The sequence below is a fragment of the Gymnoscopelus microlampas genome (assembly GCF_963454915.1).
Source record: "Gymnoscopelus microlampas genome assembly, chromosome: 7".
Taxonomy (NCBI): Eukaryota; Metazoa; Chordata; class Actinopteri; order Myctophiformes; family Myctophidae; genus Gymnoscopelus; species Gymnoscopelus microlampas.
Genome location: NC_139944.1, coordinates 23,686,004 through 23,704,170, shown reverse-complemented (window position 1 = coordinate 23,704,170; position 18,167 = coordinate 23,686,004). Strand labels below are relative to the sequence as shown.

Below are 18,167 nucleotides of genomic sequence, written 5' to 3'. Positions count from 1 at the left end.
CTATTGTCTGTGTCTGCGTAACAAAACCGTAGAGGATCGCCTTTTTTGTTTCTTGTTTTTTTGCGCGGATCTTCCGCGCGGGGTTGTGCGGGTTTTTTGTGTTATTTATTTATTTTTGTTCTTGTTGTAATATATTACCAATCGGTGGATTCCAAAGTGGCGCGGCTCGAAGGAGCGAGGTATGTATTGTAATCCAGCGACACAAACATGAAACTTGTTACGTTGTAGCGCTGCTTGTTTTGCCGCTTGTGTTCAACTTCTGCGTGCAGGACAGCGGTGGAAGAAGTAGGATGTTTTACTTAAGTAAAAGTATCAATACTGCAATGTAGAAACACTCGTACAAGTACAAGTCCTGTATTCAAAATTGACTTGAGTAAAAGTATAAAAGTATTGCTTTAAAAATACACTTGAAGTACCTAAAGTAACTCGTTATGCAGAATGGACAGGGGGGAAAAAAGAAATACAAAAAGATCCTTTGAAAATAGCAGATCTATAAGCTCACAACGACTTGTATTTACTTAGTTACTTTCCACCACTGGAGCAGGATGAGCGCTCTCACCCTGACTGCTGCCCCACTTGATCAAGTCACAAGTGTTTATAGAATAGTAGTAACGTATGTATCATTAAGTAAACAGTTCACACTGAGTGTGTGTGAGAGAGAGAGAGAGAGAGAGAGAGAGAGAGAGAGAGAGAGAGAGAGAGAGAGAGAGAGAGAGAGAGCTACAATCAGAGTGATTGTAATTCTACCCGCGCCCATTATGTAAAGGGATTGTTTGTTGAAACTTAATTAACGCGGCGGCATATAGATTATGGTGGACCGCTGGAGGGTAACGTGTAGATTACTGGTCGCCGCACTTTTTTCTTCTTTTTTTGCCCGATACATTATCAAATTAGTTACTTTATTTGTGTGCAGAAAACTTGCTATATATATTGCATATATATATATATATATTATTTTTTTCATATAAAAAGGCTACCATCAGGGGCAGAAACCAAAACAAGAGTCTGAAAACGACCTGCATGGTTGCAGACAAAACACTTGATTGTGCTGAGTGTTGTTAAAAGGCCGTTTTGCAGGAGAAACGAGGGGAAGGTATCTATGGAATGTTGAGAGTGGGACTGGCGATGTAGTCAGTGCGCTGGTGCGATTCTGTCCAGAATTCCATTCATACTAGTCCCGTGTAGACATAAGGATCAACATGGCAAGACTTTAATAAATGTTCATAGCCTACTACTACGAAAAAAGGGCAGAGTCTCTGGCTGGACAAACGCTGTAGCTCAGGGGTCTTCAACAGGGGGTCCGGGACCCCCAGGAGGTCCTCAGAGTTACTACAGGGGGCCGCCAAATCTGCCAATATGATTGGATATTTTTTTTTACATTAACCACTTGAACCGTAGCATCCCTATTCTGAAGAGAACTTAAGCCAAAAATAGCCAATCTACAAGCTCACTGTGAGCTTGTAGATCGGCTATTTTCGGCAAAGAGGTTTGGTGTTGGTCTATGAAATCTATGAAAATACAAATGTATACAGTATATAGTGGGGGTCCCTGCTTCATCTCTCTTTCAGCTAGGGGGTCCTTGGGCTTAAAAACGTTGAAGACCCCTGCTGTAGCCTACCAGTTCTGTGTGAACAGTATAGGACTGATATGACTGTCCTATCCATATACAAGCACTCACTCATCAGATAATACATATGTATACATAATGCTCAATAGCAACATGATATCGTCTCTATGACTTCTATAATGTTGTAGGCACGTGAGTGAGTGAGTCACAGAGGCTACTGTCTCCTTTGACACTTTCCCAAAGTTGCTGTCTTGGCACAAAAACAACTTTCTCAACCATGTAGGCCTATAAACGTTTACGGGACAGAGCGATGTTTACTGCATCTCTTGTGGCTCTGACTTGGCACTCTTGTGTGTAATGTTGGTGACCAGGGGTTATTTCAGGGAGCTCCTCACTTGTGCGCACTCATTTTAAGTCATTCCGGTGAAAGACACCATTTTAAATAATTGAGATCTAAAACAGTAATGTGAAACAAATAGTGACAGCCCAGTGTTCTTGTCCAATCACAGGTAACCATGGAGACACCACTGGATGTCCTGTCAAGAGCAGCATCATTGGTTCATGCGGATGATGAGAAACGTAAGTTTATTTGTGCATGTGAGCATATTTTTGTGTGTGTGTGTGTGTGTGTGTGTGTGTGTGTGTGTGTGTGTGTGTGTGTGTGTGTGTGTGTGTGTGTGTGTGTGTGTGTGTGTGTGTGTGTGTGTGTGTGTGTGTGTGTGTGTGTGTGTGTATGTTTAAGTATTTGTGTGTGTTTATCAGAAATTATTTGGGATAGAAATTGAGCGTTTGACAGAGGGCTGATCAGAGAGCCCTTGTACCTGTCTAGCTGTCTGGCCTTGTGCTGTCTGTGCATACGGCAGACAAAAAAATATATGACCTTTGCATTATCGTTACATATCGTACATTCGTACATAACGTACAGCACTATGTTCAAGCACAGTCCCGGGTCCGTCTGTCTCTACAAGACAAAAGATGTCTTTGTCTGGCTCCATGTTGTTGACACATAGGCAAATGAGACCAACCACGTTTCAACTGCCATCAACAGTGCTATTTAATCAGCAGCTTGTGTTAACCTCCTACATTGACTAAACAGGCAGGTGTTGGGTGGTTATTTACAACATGGTCTCTGTCTCTTTCTCATCTCTCTCTCTCTCTCTCTCTCTCTCTCTCTCTCTCTCTCTCTCTCTCTCTCTCTCTCTCTCTCTCTCTCTCTCTCTCTCTCTCTCTCTCTCTCTTTATTTCTATCTCTCACCGTCTGTCCTTCTTGCTCTTTCTGTCCAACCTTCTCCTACATACTCTCTCGCTGTCTTATCTCTCACGTTCTCTTCTGTCCATGTGTCTGCAACTCAACTCCCTTGCTCTCTCTCTCTCTCTCTCTCTCTCTCTCTCTCTCTCTCTCTCTCTCTCTCTCTCTCTCTCACACACACACACACCCCCACACACACACACACACACACACACACACACACACACACACACACACACACACACACACACACACACACACACACACACACACACACACACACACACACACACACACACACACACACACACACACTCCCCTCATGTACCCCTCCTCCGTCTGTCTGTCTGTCTGTCTGTCTGTCTGTCTGTCTGTCTGTCTGTCTGTCTGTCTGTCTGTCTGTCTGTCTGTCTGTCTGTCTGTCTGTCTGTCTGTCTGTCTGTCTCTCTCTCTCTCTCTCTCTCTCTCTCTCTCTTTCTCTCTCTCTCTCTCTCCTCTCCTAATCATCTGAGGAGTTTTTGGTGTTGCTGCAAAAAAAAAAAAGAATTCCTTCCGAGATTAAGTAGAAAAAGGCCAATCTGTCCCAGCAGGCTTTTACTCCACAGCCAGCAGTGCACTTTGTCTGAACAGTGAACACGCAATGAATTCCTAATGGAAGATAGTCCTTTGCAGTGTATTTACAATTGAAGTGTTGGCTGTGCGGGGTGGAGAGAGGAGGTAGTTGAATTTATGATTGTTTTGGCTTTATGAACTTTAAAGGGTGCATTTGTGTGATGCACCTATTATTGTAGCTCCAGTCGAGGGAAGTGTTGTTACTGTTGGTTTGTCAGAATGAGAAAAGCAATGTTTTAGAGAGTTCCAAGTTCCAGGAGTTTAAATGTTTGTTTCATGGGGACAGTCAGTTTCACAGATGGTACTGCATGTCTTTTGTAGGACTTTGTATAGATTGGCTGTGACAGTTAGAACCGTAATGCTTGGGTTTAGCCGAATATCAGCTTCCTTGCCGCTCTGAGTAAAATGACATGGGAGCCCACTTGTCCTCCTTCCTCCCTCCCTCCCTCCCTCCCTCGCTCCCCTGCGGTGTTTTTGTTTTTTTCCTCTGCGCTGATGTCACTTTTTGTTGTGGGTTGTGCATGGGCCCTTTGTCTAAAAACAATGCACTCGACCAGTTTCCATAATAGAGCAGAAGACACAGCCAGCCAGCCAACCAACCAACCAGCCAGCTAAATACTTAGACAGCCAACCAGTTAAGTTAGCTTGTTTGCCAACTAAACACTCGCCCAGTAAGTCAAAGCCACAGGCAGCCATTGCTGATTTAGGAATTTTGAAGTTTGTTTTAACTTATGACAAACCTTTGGAATGCCTGAGTAATACTTACTGGCAAAGCACATGCCATACTCTAGACTAGAGAAGCCTAACAATTATGACCATTTTTACGCACAGCTTGTCAGAGTCTATTGATTGATTGATTGATTGAATGGTACAGTAAAAACACTTGGGCTAAAAGGATAACACAAAAGTTCTGTGGACTTGTTTCCATTGTGGTCCTTAATTCAATTCATCAGCAGAGCATAGAATATTAACACATTAATACATGTTGTCAACAAATACAAATAGCTATATTTACAGAGGAGAAAAAGAAACAAAAAGAAAAAAGGAAATTGGCGGTAGTGTATGACCCCTCATTTCAAGGGGATTCAAAATATTTTCTGACAGATGCTTTTTCAGGACAGTTTTGAAAGAAGCCAGTGATTCACATGACAGGGCATTCCACATTATGGTGGCAGAGTAGTATGTTTAGTATGTCTATCATTAAAAAATAAAATAAAACCAACATTATTTAACACTACAACCCTGCTGATAATTCGTCTCTGTTACATAGTTGTGAATTACAAAAATAATCCCAATTAGTTTTTTTATGTTGGCTGAGTAATGTAAGAAATTGTAATGGCTCTGGTTTGCTCTCTTTGGCTCTGTTGTGGAAACCAGTCCAATGTCCCAGAAGGATCCCTCTACTGGGTCCAGCTCAAAGTGGTCAGAATAGGAGTTCTAGTCCAGAAGCTATATACAGTAACACATTTTTAACAAAATAATTAATACACGCACATAGTAAATACACACAGTATAGTGAGACTGTAACACCACAGCTAATAGGGGTTAAGTATGGCTTCCTTAACCACCTAAACCCTATATACTTTGTTGACCTACAAGCTTACACTGGGACACGTGAGCTTGTAGATCTGCTGTTTTTGCGGAATGTTCACCTATTTTTTGCAGAATGTTCTCCTATTATGACATGCCCAGAATAGTGATGCTACGGTTCATGTGGTTAAAGGAGCATCGAGTAGGATTATCACAGCACAGGGACATAACCTGTTTGTTTTTTGTTTTTTTAACCTGACCTTAGGTCAGCACTCCACTGACTGTCATGATGAGTGGTACCATCCTTTAATCTTGCATGATGTATTCATGTCCACACTGGACCATCCTGTTTGATTCCTTGAAGAAAAAAAAATAAGAAGAAAAAGATTATTGCTCTGTTCTAGTAATTTACTGTAATGGACCATGAATACAGATACACCAAGCACTTTGCCGAAGCATTCTACCCCTTCCATTGTACTGTACATCACATATAGAAGTTTCACAGCATCATCTGCATCTCAGCATCTATTTTACACTGATGTGTGGATTCTGTTCTGCATTAGTGCTCGAGCATTTTCTAAACTAGAAAAGTGTGCTCTTCGGAGTGTAGATCCCCACTAGGCCGGATTGCACCCAGGGCCGTGCCCTGTTATAGCGCCACCATGAGGTAGATCTGAAACATTTTTGAGTGCCAGATCTTCCTTAGGCTACTGGGAGTTAGTGTCCAAAGTTTCACGCCAATCGGACAATGCGTGAAATATTCGTATCACAAGATTACATGATTTGGGAAATATAGTCCAGAATTATAACTCTGTTTCGATGTATGAATTATATATATATATATATATATATATATATATATATATATATATATATATATATTAAGCTTTAGTCGGAATTCTGTGACACAGTTAATAGTACTAGTAGTCTGACTCTACAGCCACTACACGTACTGTTAGTGTCTTTTGTTCTTAACAGGAACCACTAACTGGTCCCAGGACAAGGTGGTGGGCTACTAAAGGGCTTTCTGCTCTACCCCTGTACACGCATGCACACACACACACACACACACACACACACACACACACACACACACACACACACACACAAAACATACAGTATGAATACACACATTTCCTGCTTGTTTGTTTTGAAAACACGCATGCACGCATGCGCACACACGCACGTACACGCACGTACGTACGCACGTACGCACGCACGCACGCACGCACGCACGCACGCACGCACGCACGCACGCACGCACGCACGCACGCACGCACGCACGCACGCACGCACGCGCGCACGCACGCACGCACACACACACACACACACACACACACACACACACACACGCAGCTCACTGACTCATAGGTTCTGGAAAAAATATTTGGCAAAATTACCAACAACAAGTTGTAATGTGAGAACTCAACGGCCAATCCCAGGTAACAGCCACAGTTCATCTATATACACATGGCATGCTGTTACTGCTGCACTAGTTTTACACAATCTTGAGTGTTAGGTTAAACTGCCATTTACATTGATATGGAAAATGTAAGTAATTCAAAACGTTTAGTTCAAAGTACCCCTGTTTTCACTTGAAATATGGTACTATAAATGACATACATAATTACTCTGTCACAAAAGCTTTTCCTTCATTTCTATTATAAAGATCCTTTGAGCCCATTATAATAGTCTATTTGTTATAAGTTGAAATCATTTGTACAATTAAGGGGTTATTATTCAGGCCATTGTAATTCTTCTCTGCAATGCTCTAATGCTTAATTTACACGCTATCTTACAACAGCATTGTGGGCTGAAAATAGCTGATATACAAGCTCACAATGTGTCGCACTGCAACACTTTGAGAGCCTGTAGCACTGCTATTTTCTGCATGTGACACTGTCATACGATGAAGTATAAATCGGGCTTAAAACGGTTTAGTCGCAAATCATTGTTCTGAACTAGGCTTAACTCTGTATATCAAAACGCGCACGCGCGCGCGCACACACACACACACACACACACACACACACACACACACACACACACACACACACACACACACACACACACACACACACACACACACACACACACACACACACACACACACACACACACACACACACACACACACTGTAAAGGGGGCACTTACCTAACACTCTCTCTGTCTCTCTCGCTTGTTTTCTCTCCATTTCTCCCTTATGTTTCCATGGTGTGTTCAAACATCACCAGTCTTTTCCTAGGTCTGGGTGAGTGTTTGGTCTGAGCGAAGTAGCCCATTAAATCCGGCGGCAGAGTAACACAGAAAATTGTACAGTTTTCTTTACCCAAGCCTTGCCCTGACAAGCAAGGCTTGGCTAACTGACCCTGAGTGGTAGTAAGTAAATCCGATCCTACCTTAATGGGAGTAAGAACCAAGTTCTCCATTGTCTAAATTAGTGTAACATTGCCTAAGTAGGGCTAAATGTGGTCCAATTTCTGTCAATATCTGCCTTAAGGATCGGACAGGTGCACAGGTAATCTGATCTTAAATGTATCATGAGGAGGATGGGTAGGAATGTGATCCTGGTTGCATTTTTATTACGGTCTTTCAACCACATGAACCCTAGCGTCTCTATTCTGGGCATGTCACAATAGGCCAATATTTGGCAAAAATAGGTGCACATTCGGTCAAAACGCATCACAACGCGTCAGCTTGTAGATGTGCTATTTTCGCTATTTGATGTACAGGAAACAATTTAAGTGGTTAAAACTCTGGAGTCTGTGTCTTTACTTTGGTTTGAATAGGTTGCAATTAAATGCCACCCTTGGTGGATTTTCATATTGGAAAAGCCTAGCTGGGGTAAATTCCTTCAACATGTATATATTTCATGTGTGTGCGACTGGCTCAAATGTTGTCCAAATCTTTCACAAACAAGTTTACGTAAAAAAAAGAAAATGACGGCACTTCCTGGTTGAAGTTCCTTGGTACTGAGCACCACTGTATTCCTGCCAGGATGGGATGTAATGTGAGCTGAGCGTCATGCCTGTGGGTGAGGTGGAGGAGTTGGGGAGCGGGTGTGATGTAAACTAACCCTCTTGAGCGTTGAGCTAGGAGTGGCTGTCGTGCCCTCCAGCCTCAGTGTCTCTGACAGCTCCCTGTCACCAGAGCCTGGATTACAATGACTAAGGTGGTGCTGCTGAAGAACCAGACTGAACAGTGACAACGTGATACATATGGTACAGGGGCAGCAGGACACAGTCAAATCCCTTCCAGGTCAATTTTCTATACCCTTTCAGAGATAAATTGACCCTCAGGATTTTTCTGTGCTCTCCATCTGGTTTATGTCAGCCTCCCGTGAAACGTTTTGTATATCCTCCCAGTCATTCCAGTCTTATCTGCATTGAAGAAGGAAATCTGTATAGAAGCTCCCCTGGTTGTCTCCGCCAGGCCGTAAGGCATGGCAAGAGAGTATGTTTTACCCCCTGTCTGTCCGTCCGTCCGTCCGTCCGTCCGTCCATCTGTCTTTGACCAGCTAATCTCCGGCACCGTTGGCCTGCTCGCTCCGAAACTGTGCACACACACTCCCTGGATGCCAATTCAGAACCTCTGCCCCAAATTTCTCACATAGCCCTGTTATAGCGCCACCAGGAGGCCGATTTGTGCAAAATCCATTTACTCCTACAGATTTTATCCAAACGTCATGCAAATCGGTACACATTATCTCTATAGTCATGTGATCAACACGGATCTGTCCGATTTTCCATATTCCATCCTCATTGGCTAAGGTTGGCCAAAGTTTGCAGGATTGGTCCGTTTTGAACAAAATGTCTCAAATCATGATCACAGTGTGCGATTTCCGTGAAATTTCACACGCACATTCCCACTAGGCAGAGGAAGAAATGCCACCCTTTTCACATTGGCCTGTTATAGCGCCACCAGCAGGTCTAATCTTAGCAAAACACATTTTTGGAACAAAAGCCTCAAATCATGAATGCAGTGTCTGATTGCCGTGAAAAGCCTAAGAAGAAATGACACCCCTTTCACATTGGCCTATTATAGCGCCACCAGGAGGCCACAATAACGTACCTGACCTGGCGGAGACCTGTGCTCCGAGGAGCACTTTTTCTATTTGGACTTCTGATTACACACTACTTCCGCTTAAACATTTCTCATACAGTTTAAGATTTTTTTCTTTTCTGTTTCCAAAGCACTTTCCTAGTTGATCGTAACCATCCATAACCACTTAAACCATGTATACTTAGTTGCCCGGGGTCCCCTCCACTCCTTTTCCCCCTCTAGACTAATATCTCCACCAAACATAGTGGATCTACAACACATTGTAGAGCAACACGTTGTGAGCCTGTAGATCCGCTATTCAACCCAGAATAAGCTTCATGTAGTTAATGACATTGTTGAAATGGTTTTCCTCTACAAGCTGCCGGAATCTATGAAAATGAACATTTTCTTTTGCACTTCTGGTTGTTCGGATGTCTTTTCTGGTCACACTGATACACTTGGATTAATACATTTCTCCATGGATACTAGACTAGAGGAATGTAAGCAAGCACGATCAACTGAACCTTTATTTCTCTTTATGTTCACAGAATTATTCATGTATTTGTTCTTGTGTCTGATTTTGCCCAGTGACCAAATGCTGTCCATTCCCTTTAAAATGTTATGGTGTGGCTCTGTCTGCATTCTGCAGGAGGCTAGTAAGTGGGTAGGTCTGTGTCTGTGAGTCTGTCTGTGTGTCCGGTGCTTATCTCGCAACCCGCTGGACAGCTCAGCGCTAAACTTTGTATGCACACAGTGCAATGTTTTATTCTTCTTGAAATATCTAACTATAACTTTATAATGGAAGTCAATGGGTCTCTAAAGTCACAGTCTAGACCAGTGGTTCTCAAAGTGGGGTCCAGACAGGGACCCTCAGGGTTCCTTGAGGGGGTTTCCAAATGGACTCTTACAGGATACACTCCCAGAGTTATGGGGGTCCTTAAAATGTTAAAGTTTGGGAACCAATGACGACTGACGTCATAGATGACTGAAGTCCTAGGCAGGCCACATGGAGTCCGAGATCCACATTGGAGCCACGCCGTTCCCATGTGGATCCCGAAATCCACGTGATTCCATTCTTTTGTGGTTTGTTTCACAGTGGAGTTCAGTCGTTCCAGGAAGGAAGTTCTATAGCCCGCTGTATTGTGTCAGACATGCATACTGTATACATGAAACGGTACATTTCACAATACAGACATTTTCCTGTGAACTTTAAGTTGTTTGCCCCCATACCATTCCTATTGTAGTGTGTGTGAATCTGAGAAAGAGTGAGGGTGCATGTGTATGTGTGACTGTGTGTGTGTGTGTGTGTGTGTGTGCGTGCGTGCGTGCGTGCGTGCGTGCGTGCGTGCGTGCGTGCGTGCGTGCGTGCGTGCGTGCGTGCGTGCGTGCGTGCGTGCGTGCGTGCGTGCGCGCGTGCGTGCGTGCGTGCGCACACGTAAGAGTGAGTGAGTAAGTTCATGGGAAGGGGACTTTCTACAGTCTTGGTCTGGATTGTTATTGTCTAGTTGTGTGATGTGCATGTTTGTGTGTGTAAAATAAATTCAGTTGACATCATACATGCCTAGATGTGTGTGTCTGTATTATCTGTCCTTATCTATTGCCCTCTTAAAACGATGGGTGGCAGACACTGATGTCATCCACTGAAGTTCTTTTGTATTAATCATTTACTGTGTGTGTGTGTGTGTGTGTGTGTGTGTGTGTGTGTGTGTGTGTGTGTGTGTGTGTGTGTGTGTGTGTGTGTGTGTGTGTGTGTGTGTGTGTGTGTGTGTGTGTGTGTGTGTGCGTGCGCACGCGCATGCCCTGTAGGTCAAGGATTCTACAGCAGATAAATCTCCTCGATTATCAGTGAAGCCTTTATCAGTGGTCTAATGTTCTCACAGAGTTGACTGAGTTAAAGCAATGTACAGATGGGCAGAAGTGACACATTGATATGTGCTTCGTTGTTGCTCAAGTAGATTTTCAATTCCTGGCAAATCACTGGCACTGATTTATGATTTGCGATATGTGGTGGGAAGGGGTTCTTGAAAAATAGCTGAGGAGCCTGTATTGCTGATGTAGGTTGTAGATCTGCTATTTTTTGCTATTTCTTTTAAATTAAATTTGTTTTGGTGGAACATTTTAGATTTGACCAAAATTGTGTATTGTGGTTAACAGCCATTTTTAGTTAAAGGTAGGGTAAGTGATTTTCTTTGGTTAAAATAAGTGTTAAATAGCTCTATATTATGATAGTACTCATTGCTAAAGAGTGTTTGTTCAGTAAAAGGAGTCTCCTTGTCTCTCAAGCTCTTTATAAAACAGAAAATGTATTTTCGTTTCAGTTTCAGTTTCATTTCCAATTTTATCCAATCTGGATAGAGAACTCAATCAGGATACAGATTAAACAAGTGAAATTGGAAGTGATGACACTAAGAAATGAGCAGGCAAAATTGGAACTGGAACACTATAAAAATGAAGCTTAAAAATGGGTACTTTCTCCTGATTGGCTGAGATTTTGACACCTACCGGAAAATGTATTTTCTGTTTATGAAAGAGCTGGAGAGATGGGGAGACTTCTGTTACTGAACAAACACTTTATAGCAATGATTACTATCAGAATATAGTGCTTTAACCTTTTAACAAAATACTTTTTGTTTTAACCAAAAAATATCACTTACCCTACCTTTAACTATGATATTATAAAACATAAATATCAAACATATCAGACTGTATATGCATAAATTCAGTCTGACCAGAAGCAGGGATAAAACATATCCCTGTTTATGATTAAAACATGAATAACCAGATGGGGATATCAAAAGCAGAGGTATGGACCCCTCCCACCCTAGCATATTGAACTGTATGTATCATGATGAGAGGAAAACAGCCCTGGCTGTAACCCCATTCACTGCTATTCCTGTCAGCCAGCTCTCTTCTTGTCCACAGCCCATTACCACCATTCCCTTATTCCCTTATTCACCCTCCTTTTGGGTCTGTCCAGTCATGCCTTTCTCCAATTTAGGCTAACTCTCTTTTCTCCTGTCTGCAGCAAGGTCGCCACCCTCTCTCACTCTCGCACACGCACACGCTCTTGCACGCACACTCTTGCACGCACGCACGCACGCACGCACGCACGCACGCACGCACGCACGCACGCACGCACGCACGCACGCACGCACGCACACACACACACACACACACACACACACACACACACACACACACACACACACACACACACACACACACACACACACACACACACACACACACACACACACACACACACACACACATTCTCACTTGCATCATTGCTATTGCATGGGTAGCCTGTTGTTGGGTAGCCACTTAGGGTCCAGTGGGTGGCCATTAAGAGCAGTGAGACAGAGGTCAATCCTTGTCAGAAGGCCAAAGGTCAGAGGTCAAGAGGTCACAGTGCAAGTCACAAGACTAAACACTATCAGCTCTTGTTTTGCTTTTTATATCCCAGTCTGTATATTTTCTACACATTGTTTTTGTCAGTATTTTGACTCTTTTCAGTATAATGCATTTAAATAATGTTTTGTACTTGTTGGTTTTTACTTTTAGTCAATCTTTCTCCTTTCAGTTCTACCCATTTAGCCTTCCCTATCTATTAACATGACAATTGTCAGTGTTTTGCGCTTACTGTTCATTGTGATCAATGTTTTGTTTTTAATGTAATTGTAATCAGTTATCACAACTGAGTGATCTATCCAGGACAGAATATTGCGAGTGTAGTCATCTAGTCAAGAACACAAAACACCCACCTTATTCAAACTCAAGCCGGACACTTATTCAGAGACATTTTGCCGTCATAGCCTACCTTTGTTAATGAGCTTGGACTTCAGGGCAAGGGTGCATTCCTTACATTTTGGCCCTGAGCTGACATTGTTTAAGGAACCCCTGTAGTCTAATCCATAATAATGCTGGCCCAGAAAATGCCATGCATCGGTATGCCGCTTGCCAGCCCCACACGGCACTGCTGGGTTTCCTCAGAGGCATGTAGGCCACACATGCTTGACATTCCTCTCATTTTGATAGCAGTCACCATAGTTACTCACATGGACAAACGTGCGATACCTCTGGCAGAAATAAAGCTCTTCCTCGTAAAAGTAACGAGCACTACTGCCAACACATTGTGTATCATGTGAAGGGAGTCGACTTTGATGACTGCTGAGTTGGCACTAATGAACTGTATCCTCAGGGGGGAAACGGAGCACGTCCCTCAAATGAAGGTGCCATTTAAAATATAAAGTGCTTTTATGGCACATGTATTTAGTTCTTTAAGCATTCTTTCCAAATAATGTTTCCATAACATTAGTCAGACATGTCCCATATCATTGTGAAAAGGATTCCCCACCCATTAAAATCTAGTTGAAGAGTAGTTAAAACTGTTTAATATTTAGTAAACAATGGTATCCCTGGCTGAAAATAGTCGATCTACATGCTCACAACACGTTGCAGCGTGACGCGTTATGAGTTTGTAGAATTATTATTTTTGGCACAGGACACCATGGACCACCAATTTTTGAAAAGACATCTTTGTCCTTAGTTCAGAAGACGTTCAAGTGGAATTTGTCGACTACTTGGTATAAAGTGGTATGAACCCCCAATGTGAGAGCAATGTATATGTGTAGCCTTGGCATGTGGTGATAAGGTTGTGTTGGTGAAATGTGAGCGTTGCCAGGCAGGGCTGGTTCTACACATTGGCATGGTAAGAATGGTGGTTGTGCAAAGCCTGTTGTCTGACATACAGCAGAAGCTTGCAGGTAATGGTCAGACTCAGAATGACACATTTGACTCCTTGCTAATGCAGATAAATTGCGTGACTTAGATATACGTATTGTCAGACTTGTGTTCCATTCCATTCTGTAATAACACATTTATCTTAAAAGGAAACATCGCAGATTTCGAACATAAATGTCATCATGTGTATGGGGTAATATTGGTCACACTTTTCCACCACCAAGCCATTTTAAGGGCCAGTTCAAACCCAGTTCGAACTCAGTTCTAAGTGTCTTGTCAGCAAAAGAACTGACTCTTGGCCAGAAAACCTGGTTCCAGAGTGGCACCACTCTTTGCTAGTCTAGAAACAAGAACCGCTTACGAGAGCGGCGGGGTGGGGGGGTGGGATTATCCAACTTTTTCGGATATGGGAAGCCCACAGAAAGGAACAATTACTACAATGATGTTGTTGTGTACGTGCCCGAAAAGCAGCAGAGAAATGTTCTAGGGCTGTCCCGATCCTGAATATCTTTTTCCAAGCTATGGATATTCTGAGCGTTTTCAGCAGTAAACTTAATGATGTTGCTCAATAGCCAAACCAGTTCTTAGAGGGTTTACAAGTTGATCCAACTGCAAACTGGCTCTAGCACCAGCAGAGAACCAGCACTAGGTTTGTTGGTGGAAATGAGGTAATACAGCTTAGATGGGTAGAGAAGATGGAAGCAGGATATTAGTGTGTAAGACTGTCTGGAAGGGAGACAGTGAGAGAGATAATTAGCAAGCGATATTGAAGGAAGGTAGTCGTGATGAATGTGAACACTATAGGAAGTGGTTCAAGATTGTTGGAAAGAGTAAGGCCTAATTTATATAATCAGTCAAAGATAACATGATTTTCAAAATCCAGAGCATGTGCACAATTTCTGTGCAAGCATACGCCAATTGTTTCCCACCCATCTAACCACTTACATGGCACTGTTAGTGGTCAGATGGGTGGGCTGCATGCAGTTTATTTTAATGATCGATCAATTGATTGTGTTCCGGCTTGAATAATTGGAACTAACATAGTATACTTCAAGTTTCTATTTATCTGTATCACAAAAAAATACATTTTTTAAAGGTTTTAAAGAAAGAATATAGAAGAAATACTTTTCTTTTTTTAAAGTTATTTTTCTTATATCAGGTTGGGAATCTCTGGTGTAGGGAGAGGATACAGTGGATATGAATATGAACATCATGGAGTGGAGTTAGGTAGAGGAGGATAGACCGCTAGCTAGCTCAAACAAGCCACGGGTTAGAGGTTATGCTTCACGGTGTGCACTTTGCACCCACTGCAGCTCTAGCCATCTTATCTCTGTCATTACAGCCTGGATTACATTTGGTAAGTCTGGTCTGCTACTGGCACACCAGACTGACCAGTGATAACATTACACAGGCAGTGCAAGAAGGCCCTTGAGAATGTTGACATAGTAGCTACAGTAGTAGTCCTGTCATCGGTCCTGTAAAAACAGTGTGCTTTAGTACCAGTGCTGGGGACATGTTTGTTTTGTATGTTTTCACCTAGGAACAGTAACCAACCAAAGAAATGGAAATGTGTTGTGGAATTTTAAAAAAGGAAAAAAAGAAATTCCTTTCCATTGCAGCAACCTGAGCAGAAACATTATGTCTTTCTGGTCAATGTCATCCTGAAGATAAATCGCATGCAGACTGTTTTTTGCACGTTCAAAATATGTGTATGCTCTTGCTGTGAGCATTGCAAGAAGTGCTCTACATGCATTTCAATGTTCATAGTGTGAGATGGGTTTTGGTCTTCTTATCAATCAATTGAATGCAACACACATGCTGCACAGAACACAGTTTGGCTTCTGTTGAAAGTTGAGAGGCTTCCCAGTTCCCACCTATTACCATCTGGTTTACACACACACACACACACACACACACACACACACACACACACACACACACACACACACGCGCGCGCACACACACACACACACACACACACACACACACACACACACACACACACACACACACACACACACACACACACACACACACACACACACACACACACACACACACACACACACACACACACACACACACACACACACACAGACACAGGTGGGAAGCCATAACATAGATCCACTTCTATATAATCACTTGTTGTTCTCATTGTTTTGTATAGCAACCCGATATTTCCCATTCATTTGTGTGTGTGTGTGTGTGTGTGTGTGTGTGTGTGTGTGTGTGTGTGTGTGTGTGTGTGTGTGTGTGTGTGTGTGTGTGTGTGTGTGTGTGTGTGCGTGTGCGTGTGCGTGTGTGTGTGTGTGTGTGATCCTTTCATACCAAGCCCTCTCATGCAACCTCAGGTAACGGTGTCTTATTACAGTTGCGTAATTCCTCCACTGAATGCGTAGTAATACTGTATGCTGTACACTTACCGAAAACGGAGCTTCTGTTTGCTCTCAGGTGGCTGAGGCAGGAAATGTAAAGACACAATCCAGTTTGTGTTTTAGCCTCTATGTTGTTTTGAACATGTCCACAAGCATTTGTCGATGGAAAAACAAGATCTGTGAAACTCTCTAAACAGCTTCCAAATCAAAAAGATGCCTGTAAAGTCTGATTAATACATACTGTAGTTGCAACACATTATGAGCTTGTAGACGCATGACACTGTCATACAATGGCGTACAAAGTATTATAGTGACGTCTTTGCAAAAACTCAAATTTCAAAATAAACACTGAAGAACTTCAAAAAGAATGTAAAGCTCCATTTGAATCACATACTGTCGGTCATAATATCAAAAGCTATGACAAGGAACCCTTACAATGGCGGGAAGGAAGTAGGGAGGTAAGGAGGAAGAAATGGACGGAGGGAATCAGTGTAGGTGTCTTTCCTTTAATCTGCCCTCTCTCTGTGTCTGGTAGTGTTTGTATCATAACACTGCACCGGGTTCATAAAGCGTAAGGATGAATCACCCGCCTGCCCTTTGCGATGTTATTACCTAGACACACCCTCTCCCTGGAGCAGCCCAGACCTGCTCAGAGCAGCGCACAACGCCACGGGACATCCACTCTGTTTGGCACTGCCGTGTCTGCACAATTCAGATGGATCAGGTCAATAAATAGACAAGATAAATGGACTGACAGGCAGGCCAGGCATGGCACCAAAGCAGAGCAGGTGAATGAGGTTGACATTAAATGGGACTTATGCCAAAATGTCTAAATTGCTGAAAGAAAGAAAGAAATGGCCAGCAAGCCTTCAAGCATCTATGCATTTGGTTCACAAATGAAGGTGCATGAACAGTTACAGGAGTGAGTACCTTTGAGTATGTGTCAGAATGAAGAAATGACATGAAACGAGACATGAACTCAGATGTGTCCCTCCAGCTCCTTTCAGCTGAGACTGACATCATTTCATATTTAATCAGCAGGTTGGTGTAGACTGGACCGGAGAGGCAGAGGTGTTTTTTTTTTAGCTGTTGCAGTTTTACTTTCAGCATTCTAGAGTTAATTACAGGAACGCGTTCCATAATTTATTCTGTGCTACCTTACCCTCTCTTTCCTCAAATCACAACCGTAGTCCTGATCCCTCAAAACACTCTACTTCATTTGACACTCCACGAAAGAGAGAGAGAGAGAGAGAGGGAGAGGGAGAGGGAGGGAGAGAGAAAGAAAGAGCACTATGGAAATGGAAAGTTGAAAGGTTATGCTTACTTTATACTCTTATGACAGAGTCACACACCGAAAATAACAGATCTCCAAGCTTACAATGCGCTGCAACCCATCATACGGCAAAGTGTAAATCAGGCTTTAGTAGTGCACTATAGGTTATGTTATGTGTGTACCTTGTCCCTATGGAGAATAGAGTGGAATTTAACCAACCTGTTGTATAACCGTTAATCACCTTAGTAGAGTTACTCAATCCCACAGAGAGCCTGAGCAGAACAAAGACACTGTGTGTGTCTCTCTCTCTCTCTCTCTCTCTCTCTCTCTCTCTCTCTCTCTCTCTCTCTCTCTCTCTCTCTCTCTCTCTCTCTCTCTCTCTCTCTCTCTCTCTCTCACACACACACACACACACACACACACACACACACACACACACACACACACACACACACACACACACACACACACACACACACACACACACACACACACACACACACACACACACACACACACACACACACACACACAGTACCATACAGCACTATATCATATAATATAAGATAACAGATAAGTGATGAAGACAACAGTACTTTGCACTATTGTTTTGACTTCACTTAACTTAATTTACTTTTGATTTTCCATTATCTCAATTTACACAGCAAAGTAATAAGTACACTTTGTATACTCTCTGAGTGTAACCTAACACCTCAGTGTTAATTGTGCCATTTGTAACTCAATAGTAAAGACAGTAAAGATGACTTTTGTTGTTG

At 42.7% G+C, this 18,167-nt stretch overlaps 1 protein-coding gene across 1 annotated transcript in view; it reads left to right on the top strand.

Moving 5' to 3' along the window:
• The first annotated feature begins 1 nt into the window (after window position 1).
• Window positions 2-18,167, top strand: part of vgll4b (vestigial-like family member 4b) — a 52,163-nt gene continuing 33,997 nt past the window's right edge. Inside the window, exons 1-2 of the mRNA XM_084063547.1 lie at window positions 2-179; window positions 2,077-2,146. Of these exons, the coding sequence (XP_083919673.1) occupies window positions 2,083-2,146 (64 nt within the window). The 5' untranslated portion in view covers window positions 2-179; window positions 2,077-2,082. The remainder of the gene's footprint in view (window positions 180-2,076; window positions 2,147-18,167) is intronic.